We start from the raw sequence: 19,821 nt of genomic DNA, 5'->3' as shown, positions 1-19,821 counted from the left end.
CTAGGAAGACCGTCTTTCAGAGTTCTGGGTAATTCTGCAGGTAAATGGGGCTTTGCACTTGCCTGATGGAGCCAGACAGCATAAATAAAGTGATCAGTTAGGATTGTGATGCCTCTGAACAGCGATTCAGTGCATTCTGCATGGCTCATTTTCATAAGAGAGAATTATAGCATTGCTCATTACATCTGAATGCGCTCATGAGAGGTTCAGTATTAAGTAAACTGTTGAAGTCAGACAACACAAACATTTTGCATGGAAAATAAATTAAGGCGCATTTGGAGCCATTGTGTGTGTGTGTGTAATTGCAATTAATCACTATTAATGTCAAAATATTCTCTCGACCGTGAAGTACAGCCTCACAATAGACAGCCAGAACAAAAATGTCAAACGCACATGATGCATTTCACCTTCAAAGCGTTGTTTAATTTTCTAACATGTCCCATGCTTCACTTTGTCCTCCAAGTGTTTGCTTGTAAGGAGAGAGGATAAGTTGCCGGAGTGGAGAGCCTTTTGCAATCAAGGTTATTTGACTAAAAGTGGGAGGACAGAGGACGATGCACCGGTGACAGCCAGTATTTATCTAGGTGTCAGGAGGCTGCCATAAATTAGTGACGAAATGATGCCGCAATATCTTACTCAGCCAGATGCTCTCCACTTGGCTTCCACCGATGGATCCACAAAACTTTCCATTCCTTTAATCAAAAGGGCCACTGTGGTGAGAGCTCAAATTACTGTGTGGCCAGCTACCAAAGCCTGTGCTGTGTCCAGGGGTGAAATAATTATCCTGAAAACCCCGTGGCCATGTCCTAGTCATGTATTGTCAAAATTTGCTATTTTGACTATTTTCCAAATAAACAACACAATACGACTAAATAAATGCACCTTTTATATAAAAACCTGATGTCTGTGAGACACATTCTTGCAATACAACGGCAAATTTGAAAACACAAACAAAGAGCAGTATTTTTTCTTGGCATTTACAACAAACAGGTAAAGCATGTAGTCAGTTCTTTCACTAAAAATGTCTCCCTTCAAGACCTTTATATTTTTCCACCAGCAGCCAGTAAGGTTCTGCTTGATTATAGCCAGAGGCAGCTCATTACTGCCACATCTTCAGATAATTGCTCAAAAGCCAAAAGGCCCTACAGTGCTAGGATTTTACAAAAAGCTGCTTCAGGAATCTGCCCGCTTCGGTCCTGCATCACCAAAATGATCACAATCCTGCCGGACTTTCAGCATTCACATGGTCTTATTAAGAGGTGTTTGTCACAAACTGGCTCAGGGAATGTGACAAGGAGGGAGGTTTACTGAAAAACAAGAGTATAAAAAAGTCAACACCAACCATTACACAAACCAAAGGACAATAAGCTTCTTTTAGATGAGCCAGAACCATACAATTTCAATCGCTGTCTTGCTGAGTGCATTGCATGATGGTTAATGATTTTGTCTGACTTCCTCTGGAGGGTTCGACTGTGCAAGACAGAAATCTCGCGGGACAAAGAGCGCTAGGAGCGACTGTTTCTCTTTACAAGCTGCAGAAGTGAAATGCTTGATGGGGAAGACTTAGGCCCCAATCACACAGAGACTCACTACAGTTGTGTTCGCTTCAAAAACACCTTTGAAAAGCCTTTTTTGGACAAAACAGTGTGGCACACCCATGGAGCTGTGCTGCGAGTGCCATCATAAGTTATTATGAGGAAAAGCCGAGCGACCCAGAGCTTTGTGCTGAAAAGTTGAACATATTTCTACTCCTAAAAACCACTAGAAAAAGTGTGCCTACCAGTGCTATTAACTGAACTCTATAATTGGCTCTGCATAAGTTTTACGTCACAACTCATAATTGATGACACTTGACATTTTTAATCATTATTCCACAAAGTTTATCTACATAAACTTAACCAATAACAAAATCTATTTAATGAGTACATTTCCACTGTTAACAATTTATCACATTTGTGCAGTCTCCATAATACAGTAAATCAAAACCCACTGACCTAAATTGTTTAAAAAAAGTAATAAGTGGTTATGCTTTTGACATCCAGTGTTCAACCCCCCTGCTAATTTGTTTTAAAATAAAGAAACACTCAATTAATTTGTAGTGAGCTGTTCTCCGAATACTTATACACCCTTAAGGCTAAAACAAATCATTACAACCAATTATTACAAATGGTCTGGGAATTGTAATTGTTGTTTTTTTCCAGCAATTGCAAGATATATTTATGTTTACACTCATGTCCTTAGATATCAGATAGCCAGTAATAAAGAGATAGCTGAAGAATTTGCCTCCATCTACCAACACAGCAGGTCAGTGTTTAATTCAGGCTGGGAAAAGCAGACACACAGGAGAAAACGATTAGCATTAGTAACTTTCTTTCTTTCTTTCTTTCTTTCTTTTGTTTGTTGTTTTGCAGTTGTATACACACTCCTGCTGTTTATTATCTTTACTTGATTTCAGTTTTACCTTAATGTTTTATTTATCACATCTTCACAGTTTTATCTTTATTGTTTTCTATGTCTTCTTTTGAGTAGCCTTTGATTTATTAGAAAAAAAATAATAAGTGTCGGATGTTTCTTACACAATTTAAGTGATCTGTAAATTGAAGTAGTCAGTCAGGAAATTGAATCATACTTTTAAATGTATGCTGATATTGACAATGTTCATCTCCACCTCAACAATGGGATTCCTACTGCGTCAACTTTATCAGCAACAAAGAGCGCTAATGCTACTTCCGCCATCGCAAGTCAAATCATACCATTTCCGAGCTATTTGACATCAGGCACGCTTTTTCATACCTTCCCTGACTGCAGCTACACAAAGCAAACTCACAATGCTGTCCTCGCAAAATTCCAGTGACCAAATGCACATAAACCTGAAATTAATGTCAGTGCCAAACCAAAGAAGCATACCCAAAAGGTTCCTCTTAAACAAAAGGCTCAATAGCCAACCAAGTCCTCTGAAGTTGGAAACGAAGTTGCAGCAAAGCTAACAAAACCAACCCAAGCATGAGCAACAGTTGGGGACAAATGCCAAAAAACAAACTCCACAACAGTATCCAATCTGAACTACAGAACAAAAAAACTTGTGAGAAACTCTCACAAATAGTTTGGCATAAAACCAGAAGGGTCGAAAACCAAATTGATCATCGATATACCAATCAATGAATCCTCATTTGTTGGATCCCCAGAAAAAAACAAATCACTTTCAGCTATAAAATCTCCTGGAACTAAGGATTTTGTCAGTTTTATGTATTTCTACAAATTAGTCAGAAACAAAGGAGGGTCGGTCTGCCCTATTAATAAAACTGATGAGCCAACACAGCTGCAACTCATTACCGAGGTGCATGCAGTAATCAGGAAGACTTCAGTCACACCTGAAGAACTCTGACAGGCAAAAAAGACAACTGGAAGACACAAAAAGTTCTCAATGCCTTTGATTTGCATTCAGTCACATACATCATCAAGTACATCATTTGATCAAACCTAACACATGATAAATTCATTGTTCTTTAAATGTGCCTTCATTTAGGCATTGTTGCCACATGAGAAGTCAAATGTTAGTGTTGTTTTCCCCCCTCCTTTTCTGTGTAATTTAAACTGATAATTTAAATTGATAGCAGTTGTGACCTCAATGTTGCGATCCAGTCTGTACAGGTGTGTCATCCTTCACACTTAATTTAGCACTTCCAATGCTTAAGTCTTTAATTACAGTTTCAAAATTAAATGTCAGTGTTTTTAAAATATTCCAGTACCTGCCGGTCATGACAAAACAGCACAGTTAAGGCTTATTTTTTAATAAATTAACATTGATTATAGAGTAGTTTCCTCATTACTGCCATAACAGAAATGTGTGACAGGCATAGCCTTTATGAAACCAAGGCTTACGGATGTTCTCTGCTGTAAGTTTGACCCATTTACTAAAATATATACTGTATTATTGCCAGACATAATATTAGTCTTTAAGATTTTTGTATGAGGTGTCAGTTAAATGCATTACCACACATACATCATAATTTTGATGAAAAATAAGCATAAAGACATTTTCTGTCAAGTTTCTAAGTTTGTGTGATTTCATTTTTATATCATGTGAACTAAATAGAAACTAATGGAACTTAAAAAAGATGGTACACTTGGAAAATAGTCAGAGGTAAAATATATGTGATTTGCTATAATAAAGGTCAGATTATGCCAGTCAGTGCTTTCTTTAACCCCTAAAATACAATGCTGAGTCGCATCATCGCTTGTTTACAAAGAGATTTCCTGTCACATCATGTCTCACGGATGGACATGCTTTAATCCATATTCCCACAGATTTGAGAGAAGGCCAGACAGTCACATGGCTTACTAATATAATAAGTGTCAAGTATTTCTTATTCAAGTTTTACCATGCTATACACACTGCTGCTCAAGGAATTTGTATGAATCTGGATAAAAACTGAACGGTCAATTTAGAGTCAGTCTCACAGAATAGATTGCACATTGTGTGTGAAGCAGGGGTCATGTGTTAATGCTTTTTCGAGCATAAAGAGAAGGGAATGGCATTGATATTGGACGACGACCATTAAGCCAAATTGGAAGAAATATAAAATAGGAGGAGGGCACACAAATATTCTCACGTCTATGAAAGAAGTCATTAATGCTTGGCATTATGAGATGCATTCAAGCCTTATTTCCAAGTGTCCATTACTTAATTTGCCTCTCATGGTGTTTCATAATGGCATTTTGATGGGTGCATTCATTGTACCATGTTTGGTATGCTATTCTTGGGGGCTACCTATTCATCATTATGGAAATCATTGACCATAAAAAGCCACTGAGTGCGAGTGTTTGCTGCAAAGTGGGTCAAATGTTAGCTATTGTAAAGAATACAAGGAAGAAGCCTCACTCCTCCAGAGGAATCGCCTACCAGCATAGCTGTACATGCTCACATTCACTACCATGAATAAATCACGACCGCAATTCTATTATTCCATTCCAGTAAGACACCATTTATGGCTGAGTAAGAAATGAAATGCCACAGAGACCTCAGATCATCCAAGAGGCTGTGCGACAAGAGCAAAAAGAACCCACGAGAACATTATGGAGGAGAAATACTGCACAAACACTCATATCCAGAGACCTTTTTTTTATCCAGAGAGGGGGAGTTATAATCTGGACCACGATCAGTGGTGCAGAAAGAAAAGTGTTAGCAAGCTCATTACAGCTGCGAAGAATAACTAGTAATTTCACTTCCAATTTTATAGCCTTTTATCAGACACTCCCACAACATATTTTTTTAAATAACTGCTAATCTCGCAAGGAACTTACAAACAATCTTCTTTCATGCTGCTGTACGTCTGCACAACATGCTTTAGGGTACGCTTGGCTAATCATGTCTTTCTCAAAGGACTGCAGTACACTGCAACATCAGACAGAGGAACTTCAAATATGCCACAAATACTTTATTTGATTATTGCAGCCAAATCTTTGAAACTGTGGACGTATAGAAAATGTATATCGTGTTAAGAAAACAATATAGTAAAAAATGCTGTTATCTTAATACTACTACTTCAAAACCATTTAGGCAGCTTGTATTCCCTGGAATAAAATGTCAGTAGAGTATAAAAATATATTATGTTACAGAGGTGCTGTGTGCATATTTTCTTTATAGCTCCAGTTAAAGAAGTGCTCTCCTCTTGCGGGGGTTCCTTCACTGCACGCTCTTGATTTTGGATTGGGTGTTAAGTGTTTTCATAGGAATTTAGCACATTAAGACCACAAGCGCAGTTTTAATTAACATTATTGATTTGCAGTAATTTTACTCCCCCACCCTTACCACGCGCCATTTATCCTAAATTAATGATGGTGGGGAAATTGACACGAGGAGTCAGCAGAGCTCAGGGATTATGTGTCCATGTCAAGCAGAAATAAATGGCGAAACGACCTCAGCGGCTGCAAGGCTGGGAAGAAAAAGTAGGCTGATTCTTACCCAAGTTCCCAGTCATCAAATAGGCATTGTGGAAATCCTTCATGCCCAATCCGACGATGTGGATGAATTCCTCAATGACCTGCATGAGCTCCACCGCTCCGGGATAAATCTGGACAAGATAAAAACAGACGAGAAGAGACTTTTGATTTTTCACAATTGAAGCAGGAGTCACTATGGCTGGACAAAGTGTGTGTGGAGCATAAAATAAAAGTAGAAAGAGACAGCAAATAAAAGAAGCAGGTCACAAATGCATATAAGGAAATAAGCTTCAGTTACATAGTTAAATATTAAAGCTGTAAAAAATGTTAGAAATTGTAATAGTTTCATAAACAGTAAAGCAATGACAAAGCAAAATCAGAATATAGGAAAAAGAAAAAATGCATGAGAAGAAAGTTAAAGATCTTTAGATTCCTTTGAAAATTTCTTGTATGCATGAAATTCTGACATGTCTGACATATAACTCATGACTTTATTAATCAATGGAAATGAAAACCTGCAACCATTTTGATTACTGATTAATTGTATAAGTCCTTTTAAAAGCAAAACTGGCAAAAAATGATTTCTCAAATAAAAAGATTTGAAAATTATCTTTATATGTTTTTTGGATTGATTGAACAAAATAAGCAACTTGCATATTTAACCTCGAGTTCTGCTAAAATCTAATGGGATATTAACATACTTTATAGCTCAAATGATGAGTTGATTAATCCTGAAAATTATGGACATATAGTGGCAGCCCTAATTGAACCATCCATGTGACATGAGCATCAGAGCTGTAACCAGCCAGTTTACACAAACAGTTGTTGGTTGGCTTCCCGTCTAAAAGGCTCTGCCAAGTCAAGGGTGATCGCCCGGGTTCATGCGATGCTTCACGGACATCAGGGCTCAGTGAGAAAACGCAGAGCCAGGAATTCAGCACCGCGGACAGCTCCGTGGCCCGACCAGTAATGCTGCTGGTCAGGTCAGCTCTTTTCCCCCAAGTCTATAAATCAAAGGCACGCTAATCCAATAAATGACCTTCAAAAGATTGGACCGACGTCCTGGCTGCCAATTGAGTGGTGATGGGTCAGATCTAATAAGAGGCTTTGATTTGGGGTCCAGCAGTTTTGTCCTTTGACTGGGATATAGTGAATACAGTTTGTAGGACTGTGTAGCTGTGCCATACATGGTGACATTTATGCCAGACTCTCACACAGTTGCCACAGAACAATGCTGTAACATTTGGAAATGTCACATTGCTCGAGAAATGTGTCAAATTATACAAATATTATTGCAGGGCTCCAACAAAAGTGTGAGCACACAGTGATGATGTCAAGCAATTAGAAAGGCCTTTTGAGTGGCATTAAGCAATTAGCACCTCACTCTTGGTATTCAACAAACACCTGAGGCAGGTATTTCCCTCCTCGGTAACACCTTGTGGCTCCGTGTGTTTGCACATGCCCCTACATGTGCCGCCGCTAAGCCCGGCAAGCGGATCAGTGATGCTGAAGTCGAGAGCCTCTGACACAGCAGAGTGAAAGCCATAGTGGGGGAGAAAAGCACATCACGTTGCCCCTTCCGGCATGTCTGACGCACAGTGCAGTCATGCTCATTCGGCCGGTCTCCATGGCAACCATGAGATGTGAAGGCAGCGCAGGGAAATGGCTGCAGTGGAGCTTCTGTAGACAGAGCTCTTCCTTTGCTTGCCATGGTAACAGTGACAGGAGGTGAATATATAGTGATCTCCGCACAGAGCCAACTCTGCAGCCAGCGAAAAAACCTCATAGTGAGGTGTTTCATGTTAGTGTTTTCAATGTCCACAGCACGCAGTGTGTGGGTGCTGTGTAAAATCTGAGCTCATTAATGCAAGAGAAGGCAAGTGAGAAAAATTGATAACTGTGAAGCCCAAGCATCGTCCGATGAAATCAGGCGACGTCGCTTAGCCAATGTGCTCACGGTGGAGAAGCAGCCCTTCTTAGACAGGCACATTAATAACTACAGAAATAATTAACACATATCTCTTCTGGGTGTTCAATCACAGAGACAACTTTTCCTATTCCTATATTTCCTCTATCTGCCTGTCTCTATCTCTGACGCATCCATACTGACGAAACTGCTTATTTGTGAGCGCCTCTCACCGACAACCTACCTTTGGGGCCTGCCAAACCAAAGCTGCAGCGAGTAAACACCTAATTACTGCCCGTGGAGACACTCAGGACTGGCACTCATGGCAGAGTTTGAATTGCCTGCATTCTCCTTTCCATCTCACCTGAAGCCAGGCGTGGAGTAACAGGGACAAAAAAAATAGATCCGACTGATTTTAAAATGCCGTATCAGTCGAGTGTCAGCGCTGGTGATACCTAATTTAAGTCAATTCACCAGTGAAGGTGACAACGGAGCAGATGCCCTCTGCAGACTCGCAGTCATCACAGATGGTATCTCAGTCAGAGTCTGGATGTGCGTGATTTCAGGGTTCAGGTTGTCTCAGACACCAGTGGTGGTTTTGAAAACGATAGTTGCCACCTCTCGAGCTGAGAGATGTGTCCGACAGAGGACATGGCCCGAAGCAAACCATCGTGGATAAACACACTGTTGAAAAAGTGGACCGTTCTGTATTCAAACAGCAGTAATGCAGTCTGTTTATGTTGGATTGAGACTATTATACTGCTTCTCCATTTGATTGAGCCTCCTTACAATGTCAGAGAGAGGCACACACGGGAGGCTCCTGTGGTACAAGCAATGACAAGTCTAACATGTTTATTCCTGTTATAAAATTCCGCTGAGCTAATGGTCTCATCACACTGGTTGCCATGATCTGTATGAGCTGGGTGAGTCCTGCAGTGTTAATACTTGGACAGTCTCTGTGGCAGTGCTGCTGCCACCAAGTGGTGCATTGGGGAACTAGCTCTCTAAATGAGGCCAGATGTCTCACCTGCCCAAAGACCTCTCACAGTGATACGTGCATGTATAACACTGTCTCAACACTAACCTGACTTTTCTTCATCTGTGCTATTCAGATGGAGCAACTGCAAACATGCCTGGAGTGGATTCTTGAGACGCGCAGCACTCATGCAGCAAAGTGAATTATTTACTAAGTGTGCAGCAACATGCTTACCTTTTGCGCGTCTTCCCATTTCTCCTTATTTTCCTCCTCCAAGAGGTTACTGATGATTTGAAAGAAGTTCTGTGGAGATGATGAAAGGAAAGGGAAAATACGTAACACACCCACACACAAGTATTACAGGCACTGCAGCAAGATGCTTTTGAAAAGCATGACACATAAACACCATGCACTCAAAAAGGACTGTTATGGATAATATACTGACATTTGGAGGGATTTCGACAAGGGAATAATGACAGTCCCTGCAGGGAAAATTTGCCACTGACACCATGATGGTGAACCAGCAGAGAGGAGACGGACTTTGTGGACCAGCTCTGACAAAAATACACCTTGAACCTCCCCCCCTGCAGCTTGCAGCAAACACTTAATGCTAGAGGAGAGAAGCACAAGCTGCAATCAGAAGAAAAAGATGAAAGGGACTGTGTGAGCAGCTGTGTGGATTGTCTTCTTCTGCAGCAGGGAGCAGGGGCTGCTTGGGGGTGCACGCCTGCAGTAGCAATAGGACCCCCTGTCTGATCTTTAGCCTTGTTATTTCGTCTGGTCTACAATGTGCCTGAGGGAGTGGCTCTCTCTCTTGACACAGGCTATCTTGTTTTCTACTTGAATGCTTATGCTCCCTCTGGTGGTAATGTGCCCACTTTAACACTGCATTAGCGCAGAGACACACGGAGGGGGTGGGCTGGCTGACTGCTCTCCTGTCTGCCCACACACACTATAGAGCTCTCATAATAACCAGAGACAGGATGCTTTCCTCATCTCATAGATTTTCCAAGGTGGGGAAATGACTGAATGGGCCCTGGGTCGTCCATCCATCGACACAACATTTAGGTTTTATTTTTGCCAGAATATTCTCAGCAGACCAAACAGTGGAAACAGTGGAAAACTTAGGAAGAGAGCGTCAGTCACATTTTAAACATGTTGGTGATTTAAATACCTTCCTGAAGTACAAACTGTATGCCAATGAAGATGAATCAGATTTTAAAAGATTCCAAAGCTCAAATACTGACATATCACATCACTTATGTTAGATATCCTGCTTGTTTCTTTCCTTTCTTTATGTAATTGTATTACTTTTCAAAGCTAGAAGACAGTATACAACTAAAATTATGAGAATTTTGTGATGTAAAAAAAGATCCAAAACATTTTCATATCGAATGTACTGAAACAAAAACTCCCTAGTGAATGAAAACATGACTGTGTTGACATGACACTATCATAGCAGAAATACATTCTTCTTCCATACAGGAAATGGCTGATGGGCAAGATAAATACTTTTCTATTTTTCTGGCACTATCAACCACATCTCAGTGCAGAAGGAGGACAACAAAAACATGCTTGACACAGTAAGAGTTGAAATTCGCAATAGAACAATGATGGAGAATTTGGTTTTTCATTAAAACTTGCTTGGCTGTAACCATCAAATTGCGAGCAATATTTATTTCCTTGCAGTTTAGCTTTATTCTAAAACTAAACTAAAATACACACAAATTGTGACAGCCACACAAGCCCACAAAGAGGCTCGAGAAGGTTGTCTTTGAAAATGACACTGCTCCGAGGACATAAATTATCTTATTGGTGATGGAGGCGGAGCTTTAGCTATAATCTCCATCATCCTATTGACATAAAGAGGATCAAGACTGCAGTCAAGCCCAACATGATGAGATGAAACAGCTTAGGACGTGCAGGAGATCTCTTGATACAATAGAGCCGTGGGGTGTTGTTTTTCAGCCTTTGTGCTACTTCAGACATGTTTTCTCATATATTACACTGTTGGTAGTAAAATGTATCAGACATTACCCTGATCCAACTGATTAATTTGTCACAATAGATACATTTGAAACCACTACACAGTAGGAGATTAATATATTTTACAAACATCCATGCCTCGTGTTGAATTAAACCCACTGTAAACTTACTTGCACATCGTCTGAAGAAGGCTCATAACTGGCTCTCTTGAAGGTCTCTGTCACGTTGCGAAGGATCTCCACAGAAGACAGCAGGTCACCAGCGTAGAAGTTCCTCCTCTGGGTGAGGTCCAGCAGGTTTTTCGTGACCTGCGACATCCCATCCCCCGCCAGCATCCTCTGGCCCTTCGCAAGGTGCCCCTGAACCTCCAAAAACAGGAAAGGACAGAACTTGGGGCATCGGTGTCCTCAAGATATGCACTAAGCGACACATTTTGGAGTAAATGGAGTGCAAAAATCAGGAAGAAAGACTCGACTCTCTGAGGGCCCCTTTATGTGACACTTATATCTAAGCCAGGCCCGAAATGTATTCTGCCTCACGGATGTTTTGAAATGAGCCAATATGAATAAAAGAGTTAACTGGAGCAGAAGACACACATTTAGGCAGAAATTGCGCAGCGAAATGACATTTCACATCATTGCACAGGGCTTATGTCCATAAATACACGTTCACAGGTGCAGCGCTGTATGTGCTTCCTCAGCTCTTCTGATTTATTTTATTTTCAACAGTGATGGAGGGGTTACCAAGTTTGCTTGGTCTAGTGGTTCCAGACTAAAGGCAAACACACTAAAGCAAAACATATTTAATAAAGGTCTCTAAAATGGACCCAAACTTTAATAAAAACAGACTCAATTTTTCTGTGATCTAGGTGTCACGTCATACATGAGATGAAAAAGGATGAAAGACAGACAGAGTTCACACCAGGTGATGATGCACTACATCGGACAGATATTTGGAAGCCATTTTTAACCATTTCAGCTGGAGTATGATGTCCCAATCACCAAGTGGTGGACCCTAAAGTTTTGTCCAGTTGATTATAACCCCTGTATCTCTTTGTCATTTTGAGATATGGCATAATAAATTCAGAATTTTGAGGGAAAACCTAAAAAGGTAAAAACAATATATATATATTTTTTTAACTAAAGAAGATGTTGGAAATACTTTTATCCAGATCTTAATCACATTTTTCTTGTACATTTTCTTCTGTAACTGAAAATACATCTGTCCACTCCAGAGGACGTTATGCACCAAAGGGTATATAAGATCCTGCCCTATATGTTATTTAAGATTATGATGTAATTTACACTTGACTGCTTTTATTAAACAGCAATGTTAAATTGTCCAATATATAGCCAGGAAGAATATACCCTTTGGCACACAACTTCCACTGGAGAGGGCAGACGTATTTCCAGTCACAGAAAAAAGATGTGGAGATAAATCTGGATAGAAGTATTTCCAGCATTATCTTTTAATTAGTTTTAACCTTCACTTTTAAAAGTTATTCCTGAATCACCATTCATGCATTATGTCCACTGCACATCTGTGCAACTAAAGGTTTTTGGCATGATTTTTTTTTTTTTACCAGATTAGGAGTAAAACAAACAACAAAGTAATGTATTTCAGTGTATGTTATTTACAATGCAGTCAAGTGAAAGTGAGATACTTCTTTCAGTTCAACAAGCTGAAGCAACACGACAAACACAGATGAGAACATGCTAGAAACTCTAAATCAAATAATTTAAGGACTTGACAATGACCATTCATTACACTGAGAAAAATGGCAAAAGCTGTGTTTTAATTTGCTCCTCTATTGAAAGTGGTTAATCTTTGGCTACAGTGTGATGAGACTGAGGGGGGGTGGGGGAAAACACAGGGGAGGTAATTTATGATGCATTGGAAACAGAGGCTGTGAGAGGGAGCTGACTTTGCACCTACTGATTGCTGCAAGTATCTGAATTCATTTGTTATGCATCGAGCATAGCTGGGCTGCTCCCAGAAGGCCATACCGCGGTGATCCAAAGAGCAGCGTCGACTAGTGGTGCCTGTAGAGGGGAAAGAGACAGCGACAGATTTGGAGAGGAGGGGGAGAGCGGGGGAGGGATGAGAGGGGAGATGAGGATGGAGGCGTAGAGAGCGTAGAGGGGGAGGGAGGGGGAGTGTGTGTGGGATTAAGACCAAAGGGGAGGCAAAAGAAAGGCAGATGGAAGTGGTGGAGAGGGGAGATACAGGAGAAGCAGAAGGACAAAAAAGGAGATGGAAGACAGAAATATTAATTCTTTTCAAGAGAGACTTATCTTTTTCCCTTTTGTCCATTTCTGTTGCCCATCACTCACCATCAAAATTTGATGTCGGCCATTAAATTTTGCAGCAGAGTTGAGGCACATTATAGACAGAGAGAGAGGGAGGTTTCTGGAGGGAAAGTGCTGCAGTATTTGAGTAGAAGTGGTTTCACATTATGAGCTAGAAACACAGTCCCTTGGCTTTTAATATATGCACTGTGTGCCATGTTAATACAACTTACAGTTGCTCAAGCATGCAGCAGCTCAGCTGCGATAGCTGTCAGGCATTTAAACAGTGATCCCGAAATAGCAGAACCACCCAATATCCACCCACATCGCCGTACACATCCCACATAGGGGTCCAACATCACACCTTCCCAGCTGTCGACCTAGTGGAGTGCACTTCACACGTCACCCCACCGCTCCAACACAGGTGCTTGACATCCTGAAGAAAACTCCCACAGCACAAAACATTTCCCCTGGCATCCGCGCTTCACATAAACCCTTCGCTATCTCTTGTTCTCTCTCTCTACACACTCAGACAGATCAAAACCACACCTCCTACGCCCACCTTCTCAACAGCAACTACCTGGTGATATGCACTGAAGCCGTGAGTGCACACAAAACATCACTATAGTGAGAGCGCCCATGCAGCACCATGAGACAGCCCAGAGGGCAGCGGGAGAGGCCCACTGCTTTACACCACACTGAGCATCCGTCTCCTCCTAACCGGCTTCACCTGGGTGGTTTTATTCTCTTTCATAATCCTATTTTTAAGGACACTAGCACTCAAAAGAATACCATCACTATTCTTATTCGATCATCTTTCGGGCCCCTCACACTCAAAAAAAAGGTGGCAAAAAGTGTATTTCATGATGGCTCTGTATTGCGTAATTAGAGATTCACATCAGTGTTTCGGCACTGACATTCCTTAAGGTCATTTTAAACTCAGAAAGACTGTGGGCTTTCAGTGTGAATCGTCAAAAAGACACAAAGCAGTGAAAAGAGCTAATGTTCAAGAAAAAATGATAAGCATCAGAGTTCTTCGAATGACGGATGCAAATCTCGTTTTTATTGATGATGACTTTAAATCAAAAGCTACAGAAAGATGTTTTCAGAGGATGCTTGACGACCTTTAGCCTGTTTTCATTGTAGCGCAACACTGTATGATGCTGCAATTCTAATGTGATTTCAGCTGTACTGGAAGTTACAAACTGCCCAAGGCCAAAATCCTTTTAATGTGGAAAGCCTCGACCAGAGCTCTTTTTTGTGTTTACACAACAGTTTTGCTGAGAAAAATCTTCGTTGTGGTTTATTAGCTGCATTAAAAAAAAAAAAAAAAAAAAAAAAACCTGAAACCACACTTACTGACATTTCATAATAAAAAATGTCCATAAGCACTTCTTAAGTGCTCATATGTATTAATGAGGTGGGCATAAGCAACAGTAAAGCTACAGTCAGTGGAGAGAGATGACACAACACATCCTGGTCATCAGGATCTACCATCAATGCATTCACTTTTATGTGTGCATGGGGTAAAAACATACATTTTTCAGTGATTAAGGCTTTGATCCATGTTGATGGTGGGCTCAAACAAGGTCAGTGATGGCAACGACAGGATTTTGCTTTGATTCTGCATCAATCTGTCGTCTCTCCTTGCATCATCAGTGATGTAGAGTAGGTTGGGTATGAAATATAGGTCAGTGGAGATGTGCTCGATCAAAACCAAGGCACAGCACTCCACCGAGGCACTGACCTGTCACTGTCCGGTTTTACAGCGTCCTCAACTCAGCTGTCGTTAAAAACCAGGATTTTCATTCAAACAGTCCTCCCCAATACAGGAGGCAAAAACAGCAGTTAGCAGAGATAAGAGGTGTCTAAAAACACTCTTGGAGAAGGACTTAGTGTGTTAATATGATTCAGTGGTAGAAAAAATTACCTTACTAGAAGCTACCTACTATCAGAAGGATGAATGCACTTCACTAAAATGACCTCATTTATTCTAAAGGATGGCGTCGCACATGTTCGCTGATGATCATTTTTCTCGGCATTTGTTTATCAGCGTGTGATTCTCCTGCTTTAATTGCTCCCTCTTTCAGTTGGTTGACTCGAACTTTAATTGAGATTTGGGGCTCTCATTAGACAGGCACATAAATAAGAGGCACACAGAATCTCTTCAGGTGCCAGTAGGGCAAAACATAAAATGCATGTAAAAGCTTTTTTTTGACAGTTAGTTAAACATCAAAAAATACTGGTTATTTGCTCTAAAGAATTCTGTGCAGTATCCCCCCCCCCCAAAAAAGAAAAAAAAACAGGGATCTCTTTTTCTAACATGACATTTTTCTCTGTCTTCGTGTCTTTTGCTTCAGCAGTGCACCATGCCTCGAAGTCACCCAGTCTCTTCAGGAACATCCGACTAGTAAGACGGAAAGGCTACTTTGTGTATGAACCTTTCGTTGAGTGATACAAAGCGAACAAATTCATCTGCTGTGTGTATGTATCCTCTCCACTTTTCCTCTCCTCTCGCCTCTGGTGGCAGTTGTCATCTGTGATGACCGTGGCGGCGCTGACGCCCCTGCACTGGGTGCTGTTTCCTATGATGACCTTGATGACGACAGTGACTACGGCTGAGTAGGCGCGGATGCCCCCCAACACATTTGGACTCTTCATCCGAGCAGCCTTACTGCATTCATGTCGCACATTTTGTTGTGTTGCCTTTGCCGATCAATATTTCATCTTTGTTTAGTCGCTCTCAGTAGCAATTACACGTCTGACTGTCTCAGAAACGAGGAGGTCTGTTTGAGAGGCGTTTCATTTCTTTTCAAATTTTTCTCATTAAGGGTTTTGTGGCTTTGACCTTGATCTAATTAGTGGTCAAAGGTTGGGAGGTGTTGTTTTCATTTACAGCGTGCTTTGTGAAACCCGCTGACAATTGAGCTGTGATTAATGGCTTTACAAATAAACTTGACCTGACCTAAACTATTGTCCATCATGTTCTCTTTTTCCAGTGGTCAGTGCCAGCTTTGACAGGCGAATGCACGGTGATTAAACATGATATATGTCTGCTATCTGTTATTTTATCCTTTCATCATGACACTAGTCTTCTGGTTCTCTGGTAAAGTGACATGGCACCCCCATATTATCTTTGTGTGGGCACTGCCGTGCATACAAATGTGCACCAACACTGACAGACACAAAAAACTTAGCTCTGATATATTGCAAAATGTCAGAATGTGTTGACCTACTGTATGATCATAAAATATAAATAATACATAGACTGCAGTTATTAGTACATTTAGCTGCATATAAGAAAAACATGTAGAATACAATTTTAAATGTCCAGGGTTTACAATAATACAGCTTTTACTTCCTTTTAAATAAAAATGTAATTAATTATTGTGACACTGCTTTGTAAAGAACCCAAATTAGTTTGTATGAAAGAGGCGACTATCTCACCTGAGCTGACTCACCTGAATTAAGGCACATAGAGACACCTCTTGGTGCAAATTGAATTCTTAAATCAGTTAAGGTATTATATTTTTCAACAACATCCTATCAGAGAAGAAGAAGAAGAAACACAAAAAAGCCTCACTGCGAGCTGGGAATAGCTTCAAAGTGCCAAACAGTTATTAGCCATAAAACTAATGTCATGCCGGAAAGCTAATGTCATGCTAGTAAATCTTACTCTGGGTAACTTTGCCGCGGGTAAGCCATCTGTGAATGACAGCGGGTTTGCTGCTACAGCTAGGTTTGCCAGGTCGCTTTTTTATGGTTGTGGAAGAAATGTCAGTGTAGAAACCTAGACTGTTTCAAGTTTAACAACAGCTTACTCTGTCCAACTAACACGTAACTTAAGCAACAGACGGCGCTACATTGTCCTGCTTTGTTAGCAAACTGACCTTCAGCGAAAACAAAAGAAATCATAACAGCATTATGAGAGGTTGCAATATTCTTTACCCCTATCCCGCCACCACCCCCCTCTCCCTCCTTTCTCTTCTTTTGAAGAGCTGAGTGTTAGCCTCGCCCCGTTAGAGGACTCGCATCCTCTGCTCTAATGCTCTTCTCTCCCTGCACATATAAAAGCCTCTGCTTATTGTCTGAAAACAGCCTTCAGTGTGCTTTCCTTCAACAATGCTCTCAGAATCACAGTAACCATTTTTTTTTTCTTCCATCCACTGCACACGCTGTGCACTGGCGGGTGTAGTCAGTTACATCACTGCATGTGGAAACGGGATGAAAGGATATGTGCTTTCTCCTCACACGGAGAAACACAATTTTTTAGTTTTATCATCGTGGTGTTTTGGTGATTTTCTACACCAGGCAACTTAAAATGGCTTGATAACTTCCGTAAAAAAGGATGACTTACTATGGTGAGAATGCAACCAAATGCAACCAAATTACTAACACTGTGATGTGTATTCAAACAATGATACCATGAAACTAGTTTAAAACTGCATGTTAATTCTAACATTGCAAAGTGACGGGCAAATCAGTGTGATTCAAACAGCCATTTGCTGACATTAAGTCAGATTAAGGTTGATCAATCACGTTGTATCATTGGATAGTTTAGCAAAAAGTTGAATCCTCATCATACATATTAAAATGTATGCCACCATTTTGTTGCCTTTTTGGAGGGCTACTGTTTTCATTTTACACTCACAGCAAATATTTGTTATTTCCTTAAGAGAGGAATCAGGAGACTAGCCCAAAGTGGACCTGTCATTGAACAATATACCAATTAAGAACTAACAAAAGAAGAAAAAAATAAAGAAATTTAAGATACTGCTGATATCCTTACCTGTGGCATTAGGGGGGCATCTATTAAAGGCCAGTTCTCCTGAAGGCGTCCGTCTCCACACCATTGACACTGCATAGTCCTCGGGACAAATCTCATACGGTGCTGAAAAGCAAAGCAGCACGAGTGTCAATGCAAAGAGCTTTTCAGCATTTCCAATGTGATGCAACAATTTCTTCATGTTACAAGTAAGCACGTAAAATATAGGGGATCAAAGCTGTATGATGTTGGTGAATATGAGCACTGTGTTAAAGGATTATAACAAAATGTTCCCTCTGCTTTAATCACAACTTTTGCAGGCGTTACTTCATTTTAATGATAATAAAAAAAGTTGAATCAAACACTCCTTTCTTTACTTCAGATAACAAAAGTATAAGGTGACATTATGTTTAAGACTTCACTTAAAAAAGGGATTATTTTGAAAATTACCCATATGTCACCAGTATTTAAGTGACTTTGGAATATATTCATTCATCCCTCCTCTGTATCTGCTCATCTGCATCTCCTCTTCACTTCCTGTTTTAACTGATCTCGTGTAACGAGAAGTGTCGTTCACCCCACACAGATAATTATCTCCCCGGTTTCATTCGGATGCAAGTCTTATTATCCTTTGGCTCACCTGGACAGCGTTGGTCGCTGCACTTTCTGACTTCCTCTCCGTTGCCATCACACTGCTGCCCAGTCACTGCTGCCCCCTGACACACCCGGGCTCGCCTCTGCCATCCGCCGTCGCAGGACTTGGAGCAGCCACTCCACGGACCCCAAGGATTCCACTGGCCGTTAGCTAAAACAGAATCATTCTCGGTTAGGAACAGATACTCTTAGAGGCATAAAAATAACCAAATAAACTACCAAATATCTATAAAATAAGACATCTACTATGCATTATGCTTTAAGCTTTTAATTAGTGTGTGACATCAACAATATCATTTTTGATTACATTTATTTATTTTCCCTCCCTTGCATTCAGTTTGTAGATGCAGTTTTATCTGTAACAAAATTGAACAAAATTACTTTGAATAATCAAGAGGGTGTGTGGTTTTTGGCTAAAGAAGCTGCTCTGTGAGTGGTGATCATTTGCCTCACTTTGCCAATATTAAAAAGGCATTTATGCTGAAGTTTCCAAACCCAGCAGCATGTTTTATGCCCTTGTAACGAATTGTTAAATTGTGCATTAGACAAAAAAAAAACAGATGCTCCCCTTCAGCGATGTAGTAAATCACACGTCCTTGTCTGAACGGAAAGTTGCAACACCCTGTGAGCTGGAAAGACTCTCCACTCTCGTTTTAACCTCCACTTACCCCCTCCTTCGCACGTGCGGGGCTATTTCGTGTCCTACAACTAACCTCTGTCAGGATTGCTTCCGGAGGAAAGAAAAGAACAGAAACCAGTGTGTGACCTGTCGGCTAAAACTATCTGTGAGACATTGATCAAATCCCAGTAGATAGTGAAGCCTCTGCTGCGCATCAGAGCGGCTGATTCCTCAGACAGATGCAGGCTCATGAGTTTCAAAGAGCTCATTGTGTCAGCAGTCCTGGAGAAATTCTTCCAATTTTGAAACACATATCATTGATTTTGAATCCTGCACAGGCGTCTATTGAACTTATTAGTCTCTTTTTCTTTACTCTGATTTGTTGGCATTTCAAAAGAATGCCTGTTGCATTTTAGCACACGGCATTGCTCAACGATATATATTTCTGAAAAACATATTGGGTTTGCCTTGAACTCTTTTTGTTTGTTCTACAAAGCAAGACAAAGGGCTCCAGCAGTCATGGACATGGACATGGTGCTGACTTGTTAAATGATGGCTCAGACTGTGTTGTCTCACTAATGTTTGATCTCTCACCTTGGAAACAAATTAGAATTGCTAAATAGGTGGGTCTCATTAAATGGATAAATTGTATAATGCACCCTCTCACTGTGAGGCAAACAACAG

General features: G+C 40.7%; 1 protein-coding gene across 1 annotated transcript in view; it reads right to left on the bottom strand.

Annotated features, from left to right (window-relative positions):
• adgrb3 (adhesion G protein-coupled receptor B3) overlaps positions 1-19,821 on the bottom strand; it is a 119,978-nt gene that overhangs the window by 42,040 nt on the left and 58,117 nt on the right. Inside the window, exons 6-11 of the mRNA XM_073482013.1 lie at positions 18,505-18,669; positions 17,889-17,990; positions 12,747-12,853; positions 10,982-11,176; positions 9,060-9,128; positions 5,966-6,074 (exon numbers count right to left, since the gene is read on the bottom strand). Of these exons, the coding sequence (XP_073338114.1) occupies positions 5,966-6,074; positions 9,060-9,128; positions 10,982-11,176; positions 12,747-12,853; positions 17,889-17,990; positions 18,505-18,669 (747 nt within the window). The remainder of the gene's footprint in view (positions 1-5,965; positions 6,075-9,059; positions 9,129-10,981; positions 11,177-12,746; positions 12,854-17,888; positions 17,991-18,504; positions 18,670-19,821) is intronic.

Source organism: Pagrus major, chromosome 15, assembly GCF_040436345.1.
Source record: "Pagrus major chromosome 15, Pma_NU_1.0".
Taxonomy (NCBI): Eukaryota; Metazoa; Chordata; class Actinopteri; order Spariformes; family Sparidae; genus Pagrus; species Pagrus major.
The sequence above is the reverse complement of the archived record's forward strand: the minus strand, read 5'-3'. Positions and strand labels throughout refer to the sequence as shown.